The 17,370-nt window shown below is 34.2% G+C and overlaps 1 protein-coding gene across 2 annotated transcripts in view; it reads right to left on the reverse strand.

Annotated features, from left to right (window-relative positions):
- The window catches only part of ETNK1 (ethanolamine kinase 1), a 69,409-nt gene that overhangs the window by 22,490 nt on the left and 29,549 nt on the right, over positions 1–17,370 (reverse strand). For both annotated transcript variants that reach the window (XM_075551994.1, XM_075551996.1), the window contains exons 3-4: positions 12,006–12,146; positions 8,302–8,444 (exon numbers count right to left, since the gene is read on the reverse strand). In XM_075551994.1, the coding sequence (XP_075408109.1) occupies positions 8,302–8,444; positions 12,006–12,146 (284 nt within the window). The remainder of the gene's footprint in view (positions 1–8,301; positions 8,445–12,005; positions 12,147–17,370) is intronic.

Raw genomic sequence — 17,370 nt, forward strand, 5'->3', positions numbered from 1 at the left:
ATATATTGAAAAGTGAGTAACATCGACCCAGTTATACTGCTTTTTAAACATCAAGCTGAGATAACTAAATGATGTCTTACTATGTTTATATATACATTGGCATTTCCCAAATAAAGCAGCTTTTGAACTTTTAAGTCTAGAAGTAGACTTGTATGTTTAATTTGGACAAGTATTTTAATTACATTTTAACACAGAGACAAACATTGTCATAAAAAATTTACATGGCAAATTATAAAAGCAAAAAAAGTAATGTAATTGCATTCAATGTACCATTTCAAACTTATATAAATAATAGTTGTCTAAAGTAAGATTAGTGAAAATTATCAAAGTATCAAATCTTAGTTATAAAACTGTATATGCATATTAGGTAATAAATCTAAGATTTTAGAAAGGGGACTTTTCAGTAGGTCAATATAGTTCAACAGCCACAGCAGTATACCCACAGTAAACGACACTATCCTACACACAGCCTTCAAGCTCGCCCAGTCACTTAACTACACTAAGGAACTGGCAGTCAGAACATGTTCAATTTTTTTTACATAAGAATAAGATGGTGATGATGATCATCCCAATAAAACACTTCATAGCCATAAAAAATTCATTTTCAAAAGTATTTTTAATCACCAGGGGTATTATAGCATGTTATTAGAAGAAAAAATACAAAATATTAAATGCCTAATATGATCCAAATTAACATGCCTGAAGAGAATAAAAATGGATAATGTAGAAGTAGGGAGGGAAAAGTTGGATCGAAACAAATCAAAATGTTCCAAATGTGTTCTTTAAATAGGTAATAGATGGATTAGGTTTTTTCCTTTATGTTTATTATATTCCAAACCCATTACAATTTCACATTTAAGAGAATGGTAAATTACCATAAGATGGTAAATTCTTTATACAAAACTGACTGTCCACAATAAACAATAGCAGGAGATCCCTCCAAATTCAACTTTCAATACATTTCTTATGAAAAGATTTACCTAGTTATACAACTGAACCAAGCAGAGTTTTAATGTCATTTAAACATTTTCAGCTGTTGATTGTTTTAGCCCTTTAAACAAATTCTTGTAGAGCTCATACTAACTGTTAATTAAATGCCAGTAAAAATACACAGCCCAGTCCTGAAGCTTACTTTGCCACCTAAGTAAAAGCTCCAATTTATATTTTCTAAATCACATTTAGAATTTGGCAAATACAGTTAAATTGGCAGGTAAAACATGCCTGCTTATAGAGTAAATACAATTTAATTAAAGCATAGATCACTTAAAAGTTAAAACATGTTTCAGTATGAAAAGTTTAGCAATGACTTTTGCAGTAGCATTAATCATTAAAGCTAGCCTTTATTTTTAAATGCTATGATGAGTTTATAAACAATGAAATTAAAAAAATAAGAAAACGAAGCTAACAAGATACAGATGAGGCTGTTACCAGGCTCCGTGCAAGTGAACAAGTGATGCGATACCCCTCCAGTCAGTGCGTTTAAGAAGCACGGGGCGCGCCGCCACATGGCAGCAACAATGGCATACCTAATCTGTAGCAGATGAAGAAAATTTGGCAAACTCACATTTTACAAGACACAAAGCTTAAAAGGAAAAAAAATTTTTTAAAAGAAACAAAACAAAAAAAACTGCATTAACTATTCTTGTTCAAACTATTGCAAGCAAAGTGGAACTCAACCTTAAATTTAATCTTCTGCAACAAAGTAAAATTAAAACGGCCTACTTTCCTTATTTCAGGTGCCAGAAAAATCAAATTACCATGCTTGGAAATGCTTTCCCGACGATAACTAAATTTTCTTGTCTTCTACAAATTTAACATTTCTGTCATTTCTACAATTATTTAGGGGAAATTCTACATTATCACTAATTAATAGCTTATATAGCATTATCTTGCTAATTAATACTTTTAATCATATATTTTAACTGAGTTTAACTGGGAAGGCAATGTGAATGTTCCCTGAAACTGCATACAAAATTGTATGTGGATGTGCATTTTATTGCTATTCATAGACTGTATATCTGCTATATTAATGAAACCCACAGCACTGCTACAAGTCTGTTCAAATCTCAATGTAGCTATTCATTTTTAAAGCACACTAACACTGAAAAAAATAACTTACTATAGACACTTACATGATATATTTCTCAGGAATCATTTATTTTGTTGTTTTCAGGAGAAAAAAAAATCTTTCATTAGAAAAAACATAACTAATATGATCAAAAATCCACTGCCGCCAAATAAATACCAACTCATGGCGACTCTATAAGGCAGAGTAGAGCTGTTCCCTGAGACTTTGGAGGGTGTAGATCTCCATGGGGACCTAGCCTCCTAATTCTCCCTCCAAGTAGCTGGTACATTCAAAATGCTAACCTTGAAATCAGTAGCCCAATCCATATAAGAACCTGAAAAATCTTTCCATCTCCCTCTGCTAGGCCAACAATGTTATGTAGAGTGGAAAGACAATGATGAGGATAGAGATCCTATAATTGTACTACTGTTAGTTAATAAAACACTTTCTCTCTTACACAGAATATTCATGAACTGTGTTATGCTCCAAATTAGTCTCCACTGGCTGAATTTTCGGAAGTAGTTAAGCAGCTTTCTTATAAAGCATCTCTAGGTGGGCTCAAATTTCCAACTTTACAATTAGCAACCAAGTGTATCTGTTCTAAGCACCCCCCAGGAATCCTACACAGAAAAAGGCCTTGGCCACAGCGCTCACCATGCTGAATGGAGGCACGTACTTTATGACTTGACTTCTCTACTACATGGCACATGGCCTCTGAGGAGGCTTTCATTCTTTCATTAGACAATCCCTCAACATGGGAAATCTTCAGATACTAGTGAAATAACTGAAGTTTCTGCAATTAATACTGAGATATAATTACAACAGACATGCCTAAAAGGAGGGGTTAAAATAGGCATGAAATATTCAATAAAGTGTGACATTTTTCACATACTTCAAGTATTTGTTGAACATTCGGTGTGAGTGGATGCATGGGCAGAGAAAACCTAAATTAATTAATTCTATATGCTACTATTTTAGTAACGTCTTAATTAATGATTATATTAACTTATAAAAAGTTAGTTTCTACAGTTCATTTAGATGTTCTACAAAGGAACCCTGGTGGCATAGTTGGTTAAACTTTGGGATGCTAGCCACAAGATCAGCAGTTCGACACCAGCTGCTCGGAGGGAGAAAAAGCATTACTCACAGAGAGATGAACAGGTTTGGAACCCACAGGGGATATTATGAATCAGAATTGACTTGACAATGGTAGTAAGTTTCGCTTTAGAATCTTAGCTGTTATTACCTGATTTAGCCACTAACTTACTTTATGCTAAATAGTAATACGAAAAACAAGTTAAAATAGGGTTAAGATTATCTTCCATAAAAATTCCATCCTGGAAAAAGGTAGCTTACCATATTTTAAAACTATGGCAATTTAATTTTTAAAACTAACAAACTGTTGAATATGAATAAGTCACTAAAATATTAATAAAACAACCTCAACTACATAAGTACCTTTTATGAGTAATGAGTAGTTAAGATTTAGAACAAATCAAGGAATTAAAATTGGTGACTAACTACTATTTTTAATGAATAAAATTCTTGAGAAAAGCCTGGTCATTAATTCCCAGAAAAAGCTTTTCTTTCTTTTTACTGATTTGAATTTCCTTAATGAGCTGCAAAGCAGCCTCTTGTATTTTGTTCACCAAAAAGAAAAAAAACCCAATAATTTCCATTACTGATATTTAAAGTTCTATATTAGATACTTATTTGAGCTTTTCATGAAGAAATGGGGAAAGTTAATGAAACAGCCACTAAAAATAATCAGACCAATAAACATTCTGACAAAGGACAAAGACATGAAACAACAGTCTCAAAAGCTTTAGCAATTGTGTCTGACACGTCAGCAGTGACAAGATTAGCAAAACTGAAATCTTCAATTTGAGAAATGCTAGTCAATAAGCAATAACACAATTCATCCTACTTAGTACATGTTACTTACTACGTATTCATTGATGAAATTAAAGGTGACTGGAAAGTTTTCTCTTACATCTGTGGTGCACTGCTTTTAGCTTTTCTTATTGTAGCATCAAATTCTACCATGATAATATGAAATATTCTTTTCTTACCTCTTTAAGATGTCATTTCATGGAAGACAAGGAATGGGCTGCTGTTACCAACAACTGTCTAAATCCTGGCACTGACTACCTTTTCAAAAATCTTGACAGCTACCACGACCTTCAGAAAGGAAGCTTATTCTTTTCCCGTATTCATGAGTCCTGTCAACTGACATGGAGAGAGCAAGCAGAGGCAGGACTTCTTCCTGTCATGGCTACCAGTTCCAGCAGCATTCCCAGGTAAAAATGCCCATAAACCGCAGAGTGCTCACAAAACATGTGTGTAAGAAAGTAAGAGTGTGTGTAAGAAAGTAAGAGAACATGGTATGTGACTATGTATACATGCACACATATAAATTTCTTAAATTTTAAGCTAGTCACTTAAGTTACCCCAAAATACAAACTGTAATTAAGATGCATTTAAAGATATCCTGAACTGTCTTCCCATAGCTAATGATCCATTAATTCCACTAATCAGAGAACAAAGCATATAGTGACCATCTTTCATTTTTTCATAATCAGAGATATGTTTTAAACAAGCATACTCTATAATTATTATATAAAAGTTGGCACACTGTCCTGAATAAGACATATTTGGCCTGGTCATCTGTTTTTATAAATAACTATCGATGTGAGCTTTAACTTTCTTACTTACGCATTGACTGTGTCAGCTTTCCTGCTGCAAGTGGTAAACAGTTGCAATACACTGTATACTATTGCTCACGCAGTCCAAAATAGGTACTGCCTGGCCCTTGACAAAAAGTTTGCCAAATTGTCATATTATATAATAGCTCCAATTGATAAGGACTAAGTAAGAACCTAGCCCAGTACTATGCACTTTATAAAAATGAACTTAAATGTTCTCAGCATCTAACGAAAGCATATTACCGCTAACCCTAACGTAAAGAAAATTGAAGTTCTAGACTAACAACAGTACACAAATTCAGTAGACATAAGAATTGCCTATTCAAATTCTTAAGCTCGTCTATCGAAATTCTTCATATTGATGGAAGACCCAAAATTCTGCACTATGGCCGGCTACCTCGGTGATTCTAATGGAGACATTCAAGGGTCAAATAAAAATATTTACAAAGATATAAAATGCCTTGTCTAATACTACTTACCTCTGTAAGTGGCTGACAGATATTTGGATCCAGGTGAGACTGGTTCCAAATCTGCACACCTGTTAACTTCTCTTGATTATAACTAAGCATTAATACGTCTGCTTTTAAGAGTAACTTAGAAATTTTTAATCTATTCCATATAAATTTTTTATTAAAGTTAAAAAATACATGGAGGGAACTCAAGATGATACGAAATAACTCCATAAAATTCACCTAATATTTGTATTTTTGTGGAATTAAAGGTCTGTGACATACATATTATGCGTGATGATAAGAAAGCAAATCCCTTGGCTTTCCTCATCTTTACACATGTATCTCATAAATGTGAAAAACAGTCTCAAGTTCAAGTAAAATTAATGACTTATAAAGAAATAATTAAACACAAATATAATATGCAGGTTAATCATTTATCATCTGTGAAATGCCAATACCTAATTATTCAGAGCCTGTTTTAGAATTCTATGTAACAAAGTAACCAGTTAAAAAAGTAAAGAACTTTGTAGCATTGTCTCTCAAGGAGCCTGGTGGCCTCGTGGTTAAACAGTGAGTGGGCTGCCACCACCAGTCACTTGTCGGAGAAAAGATCAGGCTGTCTACTCCCACAAAGAGCCAGCAGTCTCAAGAAACTCAGAGGCAGTTCTACCTTGTCCTCTAGGGTCACGATGAGTTGGCATCAATTCAATGGTAGCCAGAATTCTCTCAATTTTCTTAACCCTTTTAAAGACTGTTGCCATAAAGCATTGTTACAATCAAAAATACTATTTTTGCCTAATGAATTTATGAATTTTATAAAATTTACATATTTTTAAAGTATGAGGCATGCTATCTTCTACTTATAAGACTTATAAATCTTGCTGCTTGAATTATCTATAACTACTCCTTTTAAGGTATTTAATAGTAAAGACTAGAACTGGCAATTTGTCACCTTCGTGAGTTTTAGAATTTACCTGAATAATAATCCAGCTGTATTGCATTGCTCTAGTATCAATTACCCACATAGGAAGCTTTAAAAAAATACAAGATGCCACAGGTTGCACACGTAGCCTTCCTAACCAACACTAGAAAACCAAGGAGAAAGGAAGGGGAAAAAATAACAATAGAACATTCCACAACTAACACACAAACGTGGACAAGAAACAAATGGTAAAACATTGTCTTCTACAAAAAAGGGTTGACTCTAAAAATATGGTTTCATTGAGCTATAAATTTATCCTATGTTAGGGTGCGTCAAACACAAAAGTACAACTCAGGTAGCTCTTGATAAATGAAACAAATGACTGCTCTGAATTCCTAGAGCCAAAATGAAACAGAGATTTTGTCTTAAAATATGGAAAATGTTCTTAATTAGTGACCAGTAGTTAAGATATAGGTAACTGTTTAAATATACAAGAATGTATTTTAATATTGAAGACAAAGTAATCTGATTTTTTTGGTCCTGTTTTAAAAAAAATTTATAAACAAGTTTGTTTTATGAAATGAATATGCAAAAGGAAATTATAAAATAAAAATATGAAACATTAAAATTATATTCCAAAGAAAATGAGAGTCTCTTTGATCAACTTGCAGTTAAAAATAAAGCTGAGTGTCCACTTCAAATGTAAGATGAAGTCCCTCACTCAAAATTCCATTATATAAAACGTGTTATTAGGTCTTTTAGTAAACTTTAAAAGCTAATACATTATTTTAACTAATGTTCTCACCTCACAATGGCATTGAGATTTGGTTACTAGTATATAGTGTAGTGCAGATATACTAATTATATATACTAAATGGGCATTACTACATTAAAGGATACCATCAAGCACTTAATGTTTAAGCGTGCACCTAAAGTTTGAGAAAAGAAAAATTATTCCTCACAAACACTTCAAGAAAATTCAAAAATAAAAATACCAGCTCAGTTTACTTTTGAAATTAAGACTCTAGTCCAAAAAAAATATCAAATATAAAGATCCCTCTGACTCATAATTGATTCAACAGCAATGAGTATGAGTATAAAAAGATACCCAAATATATTTTTGAAAATACATATTTAAGGATACAACCCTTGACATTGCTCATCTGATTTATTCCCCAATTAAAGACAACTATAAATATTAATAGCCTTAGTATTAGAATATTAATACTTAAAGACTAATGCTAACTTAAAATCTGATAACAAAGGTCATAAAGGGTAATTTAACATAATATAATTAGACTGTGTTCATTTAAATTCTTTGGCTTTTAGTATCTTCACAACAGCACTTTCTATGTAAAATAGGCACTTCCAACTGTAATCACTATCATTGAAATTGGTTTCCTGTATAATAGTTTCATAGATTCAAGCATACATTTCAAGTAGTACTAATCCTTCAATCAAAATTATATTTTTAATGAAATTAGTATTGAAGGGCAACTATCATTTAGCAACCAAACCTCATACCACTTTATCCATTATCATACAATCAAGTGTTTAGAACAATCACAAAATAATTCCACTAAAGAGTATCACATTACCACTGTCTACCTCAGAAAATATGAATAACTACCATAGTTTCTTGAATGTAACTTTAGTAGATATAAATTTGAGCCCCTACAAAGAACACTCCATTCTAATGTGGCTCTCCCTTTAGCATTATGTCTAACAAATCAACATAGTACACAGATAATAGGAAAGCTAGTCTAATATTGTCCTCCCTGTATTATTAGAAAAGTCCTACATGTACAAAGCAGTGCAATGTCAATTTATTTTTAATAATCACCACTACAGCAGGTTACATTCTATTCTTGTCATGAATTAGACAGTAAATTTTACAGTTCAATCTATAGAGTCACTTTATCATTTTACATTTAAAACTATCAGAAATCATAAACTTTTTCTAATAACCCAATTTTAAAATGCATATACAGGAAAATATATTCCTAATGTATCACCATTACCATAACTTTTATACCCTAAAAGTTTTTTTAACTTTAAGACTTTATAAAGGCCTTTCATCTTTGCATTTGAGTTAAATCAAAGACCATTCAAAACATAAATCAATTTTACTTATTGATAAGGTCAAAGGCCTACCTTGTTTCTCATTGTAGATTATATTCTTACACAATAGGTCATTGTGGCAAAGCACAACTGGTGAGCCAAGGTTGGAAAGCATCTCCTTCATCCATGCCATCTCCTCTTGAAGAATCTGAGTACTTGGGATATCTCTTAGGAACCTTTTCATTTTAAAAGAAGAGTTATATCCTGTTTATCTTACTGACATGTTTTTTGAGTTTGAGTAAGGCTTAAATGTATTTTAAGTAAGCCTTGATTTAAAACAACAGGCCAATTATTCTAAAAGTTGAAACAAAGAAAATCATTTATATGAATCTAAACTTGAATGAGAAAAAAACTGCAGCAGTTAAAGGTGAACCATGAAAATATAAAATATATTTCTACAAAATTGGGGGTGGGCGTGAGTACATACATATTGTTGACAACTAACTTTACTAAGCACTATTTTTTAATGTTTTATATTACCATAGGTACACTGTATCTCCATTTTATACAGGAGAAAAGGCACAAAGAACTAAAAAAAAAATTTAAGATATTATTTAAAATTATAAAGACAGGCCATTAAAGACCCAAAAACATTTATTTCAAGTTTGAAGGGTAGGCGCAATGTAAACCAGCAAAATTCTTATCTAAGTTTCTCTCTGTCAATAACCGATAAATCAGTAGGCAGAATGACTCAATGGTGACAAGTTTGGCGCTTTTTTTTTTTTTTTACATTATCTAGTTGTCATAAAGGGAGTCCTGGTGGCATAGTGGTTACATGTTGGACTATGATTGGCAAGGTTGGCAGTTCAAAACCAAGTGCCACTTTCAGCGGGCTAAAGATAAAGCTTTCTATATTCCCTGTAAGAAGTTTGGATCTCGGAAATCCACAGGGGACAGTAGTTCTACCCTGTCATATAGGGTCACCAAGAGTCGGTATTGGCTTGATAGCAGAGATGACCGAGTTGAGTTCCCATAGAAGGGCAGCCCTGGTAGCAAAGCAATACACAGTTGAGCTACTAACCACCAGGTCAGCGGTGTGAAACCAGTAGCCTCACTGAGGGAGAGGGATGACACTTTCTACTCCATAGTTTCCGTCTCAGAAACCAGCCGAGGCTGGAAGGGTAGGTTCTACCCTGTCATATGAGTTGGAATCAAGGCAATGGCAGATTTGCTTCCTTTTTGCTTTTTGTTTTGAGTTATCATAAAAACAAATTTAATACAGAAATAGCCTCAATAATAATGTGATGTAGGAAAGGTGTGAAGGAAGAGTGGCAAATTAGCTTTCCCCCCTAAATTCTTCTGTATTACTGTTACATTTCTATTAGGTAAAAATAAAATGAAACAGAAATAGACTGCTACCATTAATTTCTCTTAGTACCACCAGACTATAAAATCACTCTTGGTTGACTGTTTTTCTTCTTCATCAAATATTTTTATAAGTAAAGATCTCTCAGGGCTTCCCTTCATAGGTTTTCCTAAATTATTCCTTAGTATTCCCTTTTCCAATACACAAATCTGCTACAACATTTCATACTAGATAGCTACACATTCTCTTTTCAAAATGATATAGCTCTGTTCAAGGACCACTCAATAAAAAAAGTGTGGACAAAAGGGATGATAAATCCAGGGGACAGTATGGTACTGATGAACCATATAACGATCATCTAGTTCTTTAATAATTCCTCCCCTTGCTATTACAGTTTTATTTGTTTTACTTCATCAGTCATGTGAAGTTTATATATACTCAATTGTATATGTAAGATAATTCAGTACACGAAAGCAATAGTAATAGGAGTAATGGTTCTCTGAGGGTAAAGAGGGGGGCAATAGGAAGCAGATAGCATTGGTGACTGTATAACCCCACTCAATGGGATCGAACAACAGAATTGGATGTGAACAGATATATTGCATTGTGCAAGATATGGGGGAAAAAACTATTAAGGGTTCCTGTGGGGGTACAATAGTGGAGGGAGGGGATAAAGGGAACTGATAGGAAGGAGTTCAAGAATAAAGAAAATGTAAAACTGATTGTGGTAACATTTGTATAATACTGCTCTTGATGCAACTGAACTATGGAATGTTAGGATATCTGTAAGAGCTCCCAATAAAATGATAAAATTTTTAAAAAGAGAGCAAGAAGTGTGGAATGTAGTATTCAGAGTAGTATGAACATAATTAAAATCTATGTAAAAGCACAGAAAAGAAAAAATATTTAAATATTTCTAGTTGTATGTTTGGGGGGCATTGGGGTGTTCTTTCTTTTATAAACAACCCCTTTGGCATCAGGACCATTTTGACTCATACTGCCTGTAAATCCTGATATATAGGGGGGAAAAACCTTTTAAAAGCTCTCACTCAAAATCAACATGTTTTAATATTCTTAAGTGGTTCTCTCAAAAATCTTCAATAAAATATCTATTTCAAAATAGCATTCCCTAGTTTTATATTCTATGTAGTATCTTGAATGTTAAACACACTAGACATACCTCCAGAGTGGACAACCAGCTTGAAGTCTACAATTAACTTTCTAGGGGTCAATGTTTGACAAGCTGACTTTAAATACAAACACATTCAGAGTAAAGCCAACTAAGTTTTGAAATAATCAAATTCAATGCAGCAATAGTGGTATTTTCTCTTGCTGCGTTGCAATGAGAAACAAGAGAAAGTACACGCCTTGTTGTTCTCTGCTCTTGAAAGAGTTCCTGAATAGCAAGATATAACCTTCAAGAATGCTTTAGATATAAAAAACAAGATAGGATTTCCAATTTTAGAATTAGTTATTTATCATATAAGTAATTACTTGGAATCTGAATACTAATCTCCAAGTTTTTATATAGAATATAATAAAATGCCTTAGTCAATCTGAACCTGGGAGTCAGTTTTAAAAAGCTGGACAAGACTCCACTAATTACATTTTTAACTTCAAGATCTAGTAAATGAGGCTCAAATTTTTTCATACCCCGATATTGACATAATGTCTTAATGTTGATCTTCAAGCCTAGTCAAAATAGCTCTGGTGGTGGGAGAGAGATCTATAAGACAAATTTATACCATTCAAAAATGTGCTCATTTACAGAGGTATTTATACTACCTTACTTTAAAAAATGTTCCTTTTTAAAAAATAGATTTTTTTTTAATTTATTATTAATTGGGATTTAATGCATGTATCATTCCATAGTTAAGCATGTCAAGCAGAATTGTACAATTGCTACCAAAATCAGTTTCCAATCTATCGATATAATGGGATTACAGAGTCATTGCTATTTATTTACTTTTTAAAAATCATTTTATTGGGGGCTGGTACAACTCTTATCACAATACATACATTGTGTCAAGCACATTTGTACATTTGTTGCCATCTTCATTCTCAAAACATTTGCTTTCTGCTTGAGCCCTTGGTATCAGCTCATTTTTCCCCTCCCTGTCTACTCTCCCTTCCCTCATGAACCCTTGATAATTTACAAATTATTATTATTTTGTCATATCTTACACTCTCCGACATCTCCCTTCTCAAAAATGTTATATACATGCTTATGGCCTCAACTGATTCTTTTTAATGTTTTGGTGTGGTTCTGGTTTTTTTTTTAATCAAGGGTTGAGGTGAAAATCAAGTAAATCAATATTTACTGCACTTCAGACAAATAGCTAAACTAAGACAGATTTTATATGTAGAATCCTTGTCGTGTTTTTGGAAAAAGCCATGTAGAAAATAGTTTCACATATAAAACTAATTTTACCTTTCATTAATGTCTTCATCTGCAAATCCTGTAGGAATGAGAGAGAAATATTTTCCCATCTTTAGCCATAGATTAGATTTGGGGATCCAGCCGTTATGTGCATGTATTGCATGAATTTTAGCAAGCTGACGAGCTATTAGTCTGTTTAAAAACAAAGCAACATAAAAATAAGTTAAGCATTTTAAAATTCATGTCTACCCACAGAGACTGAATGTACCTAGAGTGCACTTATGTTATGCAAAATGATTTAATATTTACTATCCCATAGTGGGTTATGTGTTGGGTTGCTAACCATGGGTCAGTGGTTCAAAATCACTAGCTGCTCCACAGGTATAAAATGAAGCTTTCTACTCCTATAAAAGTTTACGGCATTGGAAATACATGAGGCAGTTTTATTCTGCCCTGTAGAATCTCTAATTTGAGTGTCATGATATTCAGAATCAGTTGACAAGTCAATTCTCACAAAGCGAGACAAATAAATGAAGCACTAGTGAATATAAACCTACAGCTAACATCACAATCAAATGTTGTGTCTAAAAGGTGTTGTGAGCCTAGAAGCAGGCGACCTACTTGATTAACAGTGTTTGAGACTAGCAAAATAATACACAATTATAAATAATTTTAAGGCATATATGAAACATATTGAAAATAAAAATGATTCGGCCCAAAAGATTTGAGCTTGACTGACTAAAGTTGGTGATTCAAACCCACCCACTAGTGTCAAAGGTGGCCTGCAGATTTGCTTCCATAAAGATTACAGCCAAAACAGTTGTGTGGAGCAATTCTCTCTAACACAGGGCCATAAGTTGGAATTATTATCACTGAGGTTAAAGGACTAAAGTGGAAAGGTAATTATGCAGGCTAATTTCCTGAAAAAATTTTAGGACTTAATATCAGAATCACAATCATCTTCTTGAAACAACAAAAAACAATTTGAGGCTCTATGTACATTGCCATCTTTGTCTCTATGCAATCAAATTGAAGAAACTTGTTCAAAAATATATTTACAAAACACATTACAGAAACTCAGCAAGAAGATATCAACAGTTAATTCTCAAACTGAAGTATTGAAAACTACCTAGTTAGTCCCTAGCTCATGATGGAATTCCATTCTGATGTGTCCTGATATAAATCATCTATCTTTTTTGTCTAAGTTTTCATTATTTTATACTTTTAATTTTCACCTTACTTATACATCTGATCTTTGAACACAAGTAAGTGAACATCGAATAACATCCGTGAACTCTATGCTCTATAATGCTGATGTAGTACATATTACTGATGATACAATGTGGGGGGAAATTAAGACAGTCCTAAGTGCAGAAATGATGAAGCACAAGTCAAATGGATTTGGCTCAAAGCAAAGAATACCAAAAGATGTTTGTGTTTTATTGACTATACCAAGCCACTTGACCGTGTGGAGCATAACAAACTGCAGATAGCCTCGAAAAGAATAGGAATCCCACAACACTGGGCTCATGCGGAACTGACACGTGGATCAGGAGGTGGCTATTCGAACAGAACAAGAGGACAGGCGCATGGTTTAAAACAGAAAAGTTATGTTTCAAGGTTATATCATCTCAACATACACTTCAATCAGTGCAAATAATCAGAGAAGCTGTATTACATGAAGAAGAATGTGGCATCAAGACTAGAAGAAGGCCTGTTAACAACCTGCAATATAAGATGATAAATTATCAAAATTGCAAGCATCTATTTATGTAAATTATTGATCTACTGCTCAAATACCATGTGTCAAAAAAATTAAAAGTTAAAGTTTAAAAATCAGAAAAGGGGAATTTATTTTCCCACCTCTCACACACACACAGAGGAAGTTACAAGCATATGAACATAAACTACCAAGGACCACGTGACTTCATGAAAGAGTGAGGAGGACTTGAAGCACTTGCTGATGCAGATCAAAGATTGCATGCAGGCTTCAGTACAGATTACAATTTGATGTTTGTTTGTTTTTAATTTTAAAAAAGCCTTAAAACTGAATCAATATGTTACCTCATGATAAATGGAGAAAAGAATGAAGTTATCAAGGATTTCATCTACTTGGATCTTCTAAACAATGCTCACAGAGGCAGCAGTCCAGACATCAAACTACACATTGCACTGGGTAAGTCTGCTGTGCAAGACCTCTTTAAAATATTGAAAAGCAAGGAGACCCAAACCATGGTATTTTCAATCACCTTGTATACATGTCAAAGTTGGACATTAAGTAAGGAAGACCACAGAACAATCCACGTATTAGAAGTATGGGGCTGGAGAAGACAAAGTATTATACAATGCATTTGAATTTGGTACTGGCAAAGAATATTTTAAGTACCATGGGATGCCAGAAGTGCAGCCAATGCTCCTTAGAAGCAACGAATGGCAAGACTTCATTTCACAAACTTTGGACATATTATCAGGAGAGACCAGTCCCTGGAAAAGGACATCATGATTGGTAAAGTGGAGGGGCAATGAAAAACAAGAGGGCCCTTAGCAAGGTGAACTGACACAGGAGATGCCAATGATGGGCTCAAACATAACAAATGTGAGGATGAAGCAGAACCAAGCAGTGTTCCATTCTGTTGTACATAGGGCCTCTGTGAATTGTAACCAGCTCAACGGCACCTAACAACAAGTAAAGGCCTGTCCTATATATCGATATACGATATACGTGTGTGTGTGTGTGTGTGTGTGTGTGTGTGTATATATATATATATATATATATATATATATATATATATATATGGCATAAGCCAAAGACTACTGCACTGGCAAATTAGATGCTTAATAATCCAATATAATGCTAGCTAAATATATTCCTAAAATCTGCAGCCTCAGTATCACCCAAGAATGTTTTAGAAATGGAAATTCTCAGGTCCCATTTTCAGATCTACTCAATCTGAATCTCCACATAAGGACTCCAGCCTTCTGCATTTTAACAAGCTCTCCAGGTGGTCTTATGTATTATCCTAAATTGAGAGAAGCACTGATTCAAATTTTGCTGTAGACAGAAATAAATCTTGAATGCCACCCCCCCCCCCAAAAAGAGGCCTGCCTATGACCCTCACAAAGTTGTTTTTAATTGGTGCAGCAAAGGCATTTGAGATATTTAAACTCAGATTATTTTAATATGCAAAATCATTTGAGAACTAGTCAACTAAGGCACATAGGGATCTTAGAACTGTAGTGAATCTCAAAAAAAAGATTGAGAAGCATTCAACTAAAGCACAGAGAGACTAACAACGTAGTGATTCTTCACCAGCCTTACTTACATGGCAGTCTTATATTTTTTGAACAATAGTAAATATTCTTTCTTTTAACTAGCTAGCTTCTAGAGAACAAAAGTCCGGATTTTAATTTAGAAAAACTTCCCATGCAGAGCTGATTTCAATTATATTCCTATTTCACTCCCACCACTATATGTAGCCATTATAACAGAGTTACCCAACTTCTTCTGTCCTTTAGTGACTGGTTTGGGGATATTACCTACATGAGGTCAATGGAACTCAAATACATGACATTAGTTGAAGCACTTTATTAGTTTTCCTTCCTTTCTCACAGAAGTGGTTAAAGTAGTTACATAAGCCCGACACTGCTGATAGATGTTATTGCCACTCTTAAGGAAATTCTGCCCCAAACTAAAGCTAACACAGAAGAAATACACCCTTATGGCACTGGTGCAGCCCCTGGACCGATCTGTGATTGAACTTTAAGTATTCTCCATGCAGACAACGAAAAAAATTGTTCTCAAAAAAATCCATTTGAATTTTCAAATCCTGATTACTACATTATCAAAATTTCTTTATGGGTGGTTTGGTCCAGTTTAGTCTATACCTCTTAAACAAACATGAGAAAGCAAACATCTATATAAATTAATTTTTGTTCCACTGCCCTTTCCAAAATCCACATATTCTTGTCTATAAAAATACAACAAAAAAATTCTGCTTTTGCATCACTCTCATTCATGCTCATAAGGAAGTTACAAGCATATGAACGTACAGTGCCAAGCGACAGGTTAACACCAAGGAAAAACAAGCCAGAGCAAAATCAAAACTAGTGCAAATGAAAACAGAAGAGTAAGAATTGATTTGAAAGCTTTCAAAAGCGGGGCGGAAAAAAAGCGGGGAGAACTATAATCTGTATTACATAACACTCAAGGGATCCCTCTGTAAACAGAATACTATGTCTCAGAATATTTACTCAACAAATTCAACAGGTGATTCAAAAAGAGATCCATATAAGAACTAGTTTTATGTGCTGATTTTTTTAATAAATATAAAAACAGCATTTCTTTTCATTTTCTTTCTTTTTTAAAAAAACATTTTATTACGGACTCATACAACTCTTATCACAATCCATACATATATCAATTGTACAAAGCACATCTGTACATTCTTTGCCCTCATCATTTTGAAAGCATTTGCTCTCCACTTAAGCCCTTTGCATCAAGTCCTCTTTTTTTCTCCTCCCTCCCCGCTTCCCTCTCCCTCATGAACCCTTGATAATTTGTAAATTATTATTCTGTCATATCTTGCCCTGTCTGGAGTCTCCCTTCACCCCTTTTCTGTTATCCATCCCCCAGGGAGGAGGTCACATGTAGATCTTTGCAATCAGTTCCCTCTTTCCAACCTACCCTCCCTCTACTCTCCCAGTATCGCCCCTCACACCCATTTCTGAAGGTATCATCCGCCCTGGATTCCCTGTGCCTCTAGCTCCTATCTGCACCAGTGTATATTCTCTGCTCTATCCAGATTTGCAAGGTAGAATTCGGATCATAGTAGCTGGGAGTGCGGAAGCATTTAGGAACTGGAGGAAAGCTATATTCTTCATCGGTGCTACATCGCACCCTGAGTGACTCATCTCCTCCCCTAGACCCCTCTGCAAGGGGATCTCCAGTGGCCTACAAATGGGCTCTGGGTCTCCACTCTGCACTTCCCTCTTCATTCACTATGGTAAGATTTTTTTTCCTTCTTTTTTCTTCTCTTTTCATTTTCAATCCATGTTTCTGGACCTGATTTGTTAAACATGAAACAGACCCCTCTTCCTCCCCTCCAAAAAACCAAATTTACTGTCATCAAGTTGATGTTGACTCGTAACCACCCTGTAGGACAGGGTAGAATTGTCACGGTGAATTCCTGAGACCGCAACTCCCTATAGGAGTAAAAAGTTCCATCTTTCTCCCAAAACATACAAGGGTATATGTCAAAAAGTTAAACCAATTGACTTTGTTGTCAGTCCCCTAAGACTATGGTCCTAAACCTCATTCATTACCTGATGGTTATTTCTAAAAACTTTTCATAACTCTACCCCCTGTATGTTCTATAACATTCATAGATATATTTGCAACAATAGGAAATACCTATGT

The sequence above is a fragment of the Tenrec ecaudatus genome, chromosome 6 (genome assembly GCF_050624435.1).
Source record: "Tenrec ecaudatus isolate mTenEca1 chromosome 6, mTenEca1.hap1, whole genome shotgun sequence".
NCBI classification, from domain to species: domain Eukaryota; kingdom Metazoa; phylum Chordata; class Mammalia; order Afrosoricida; family Tenrecidae; genus Tenrec; species Tenrec ecaudatus.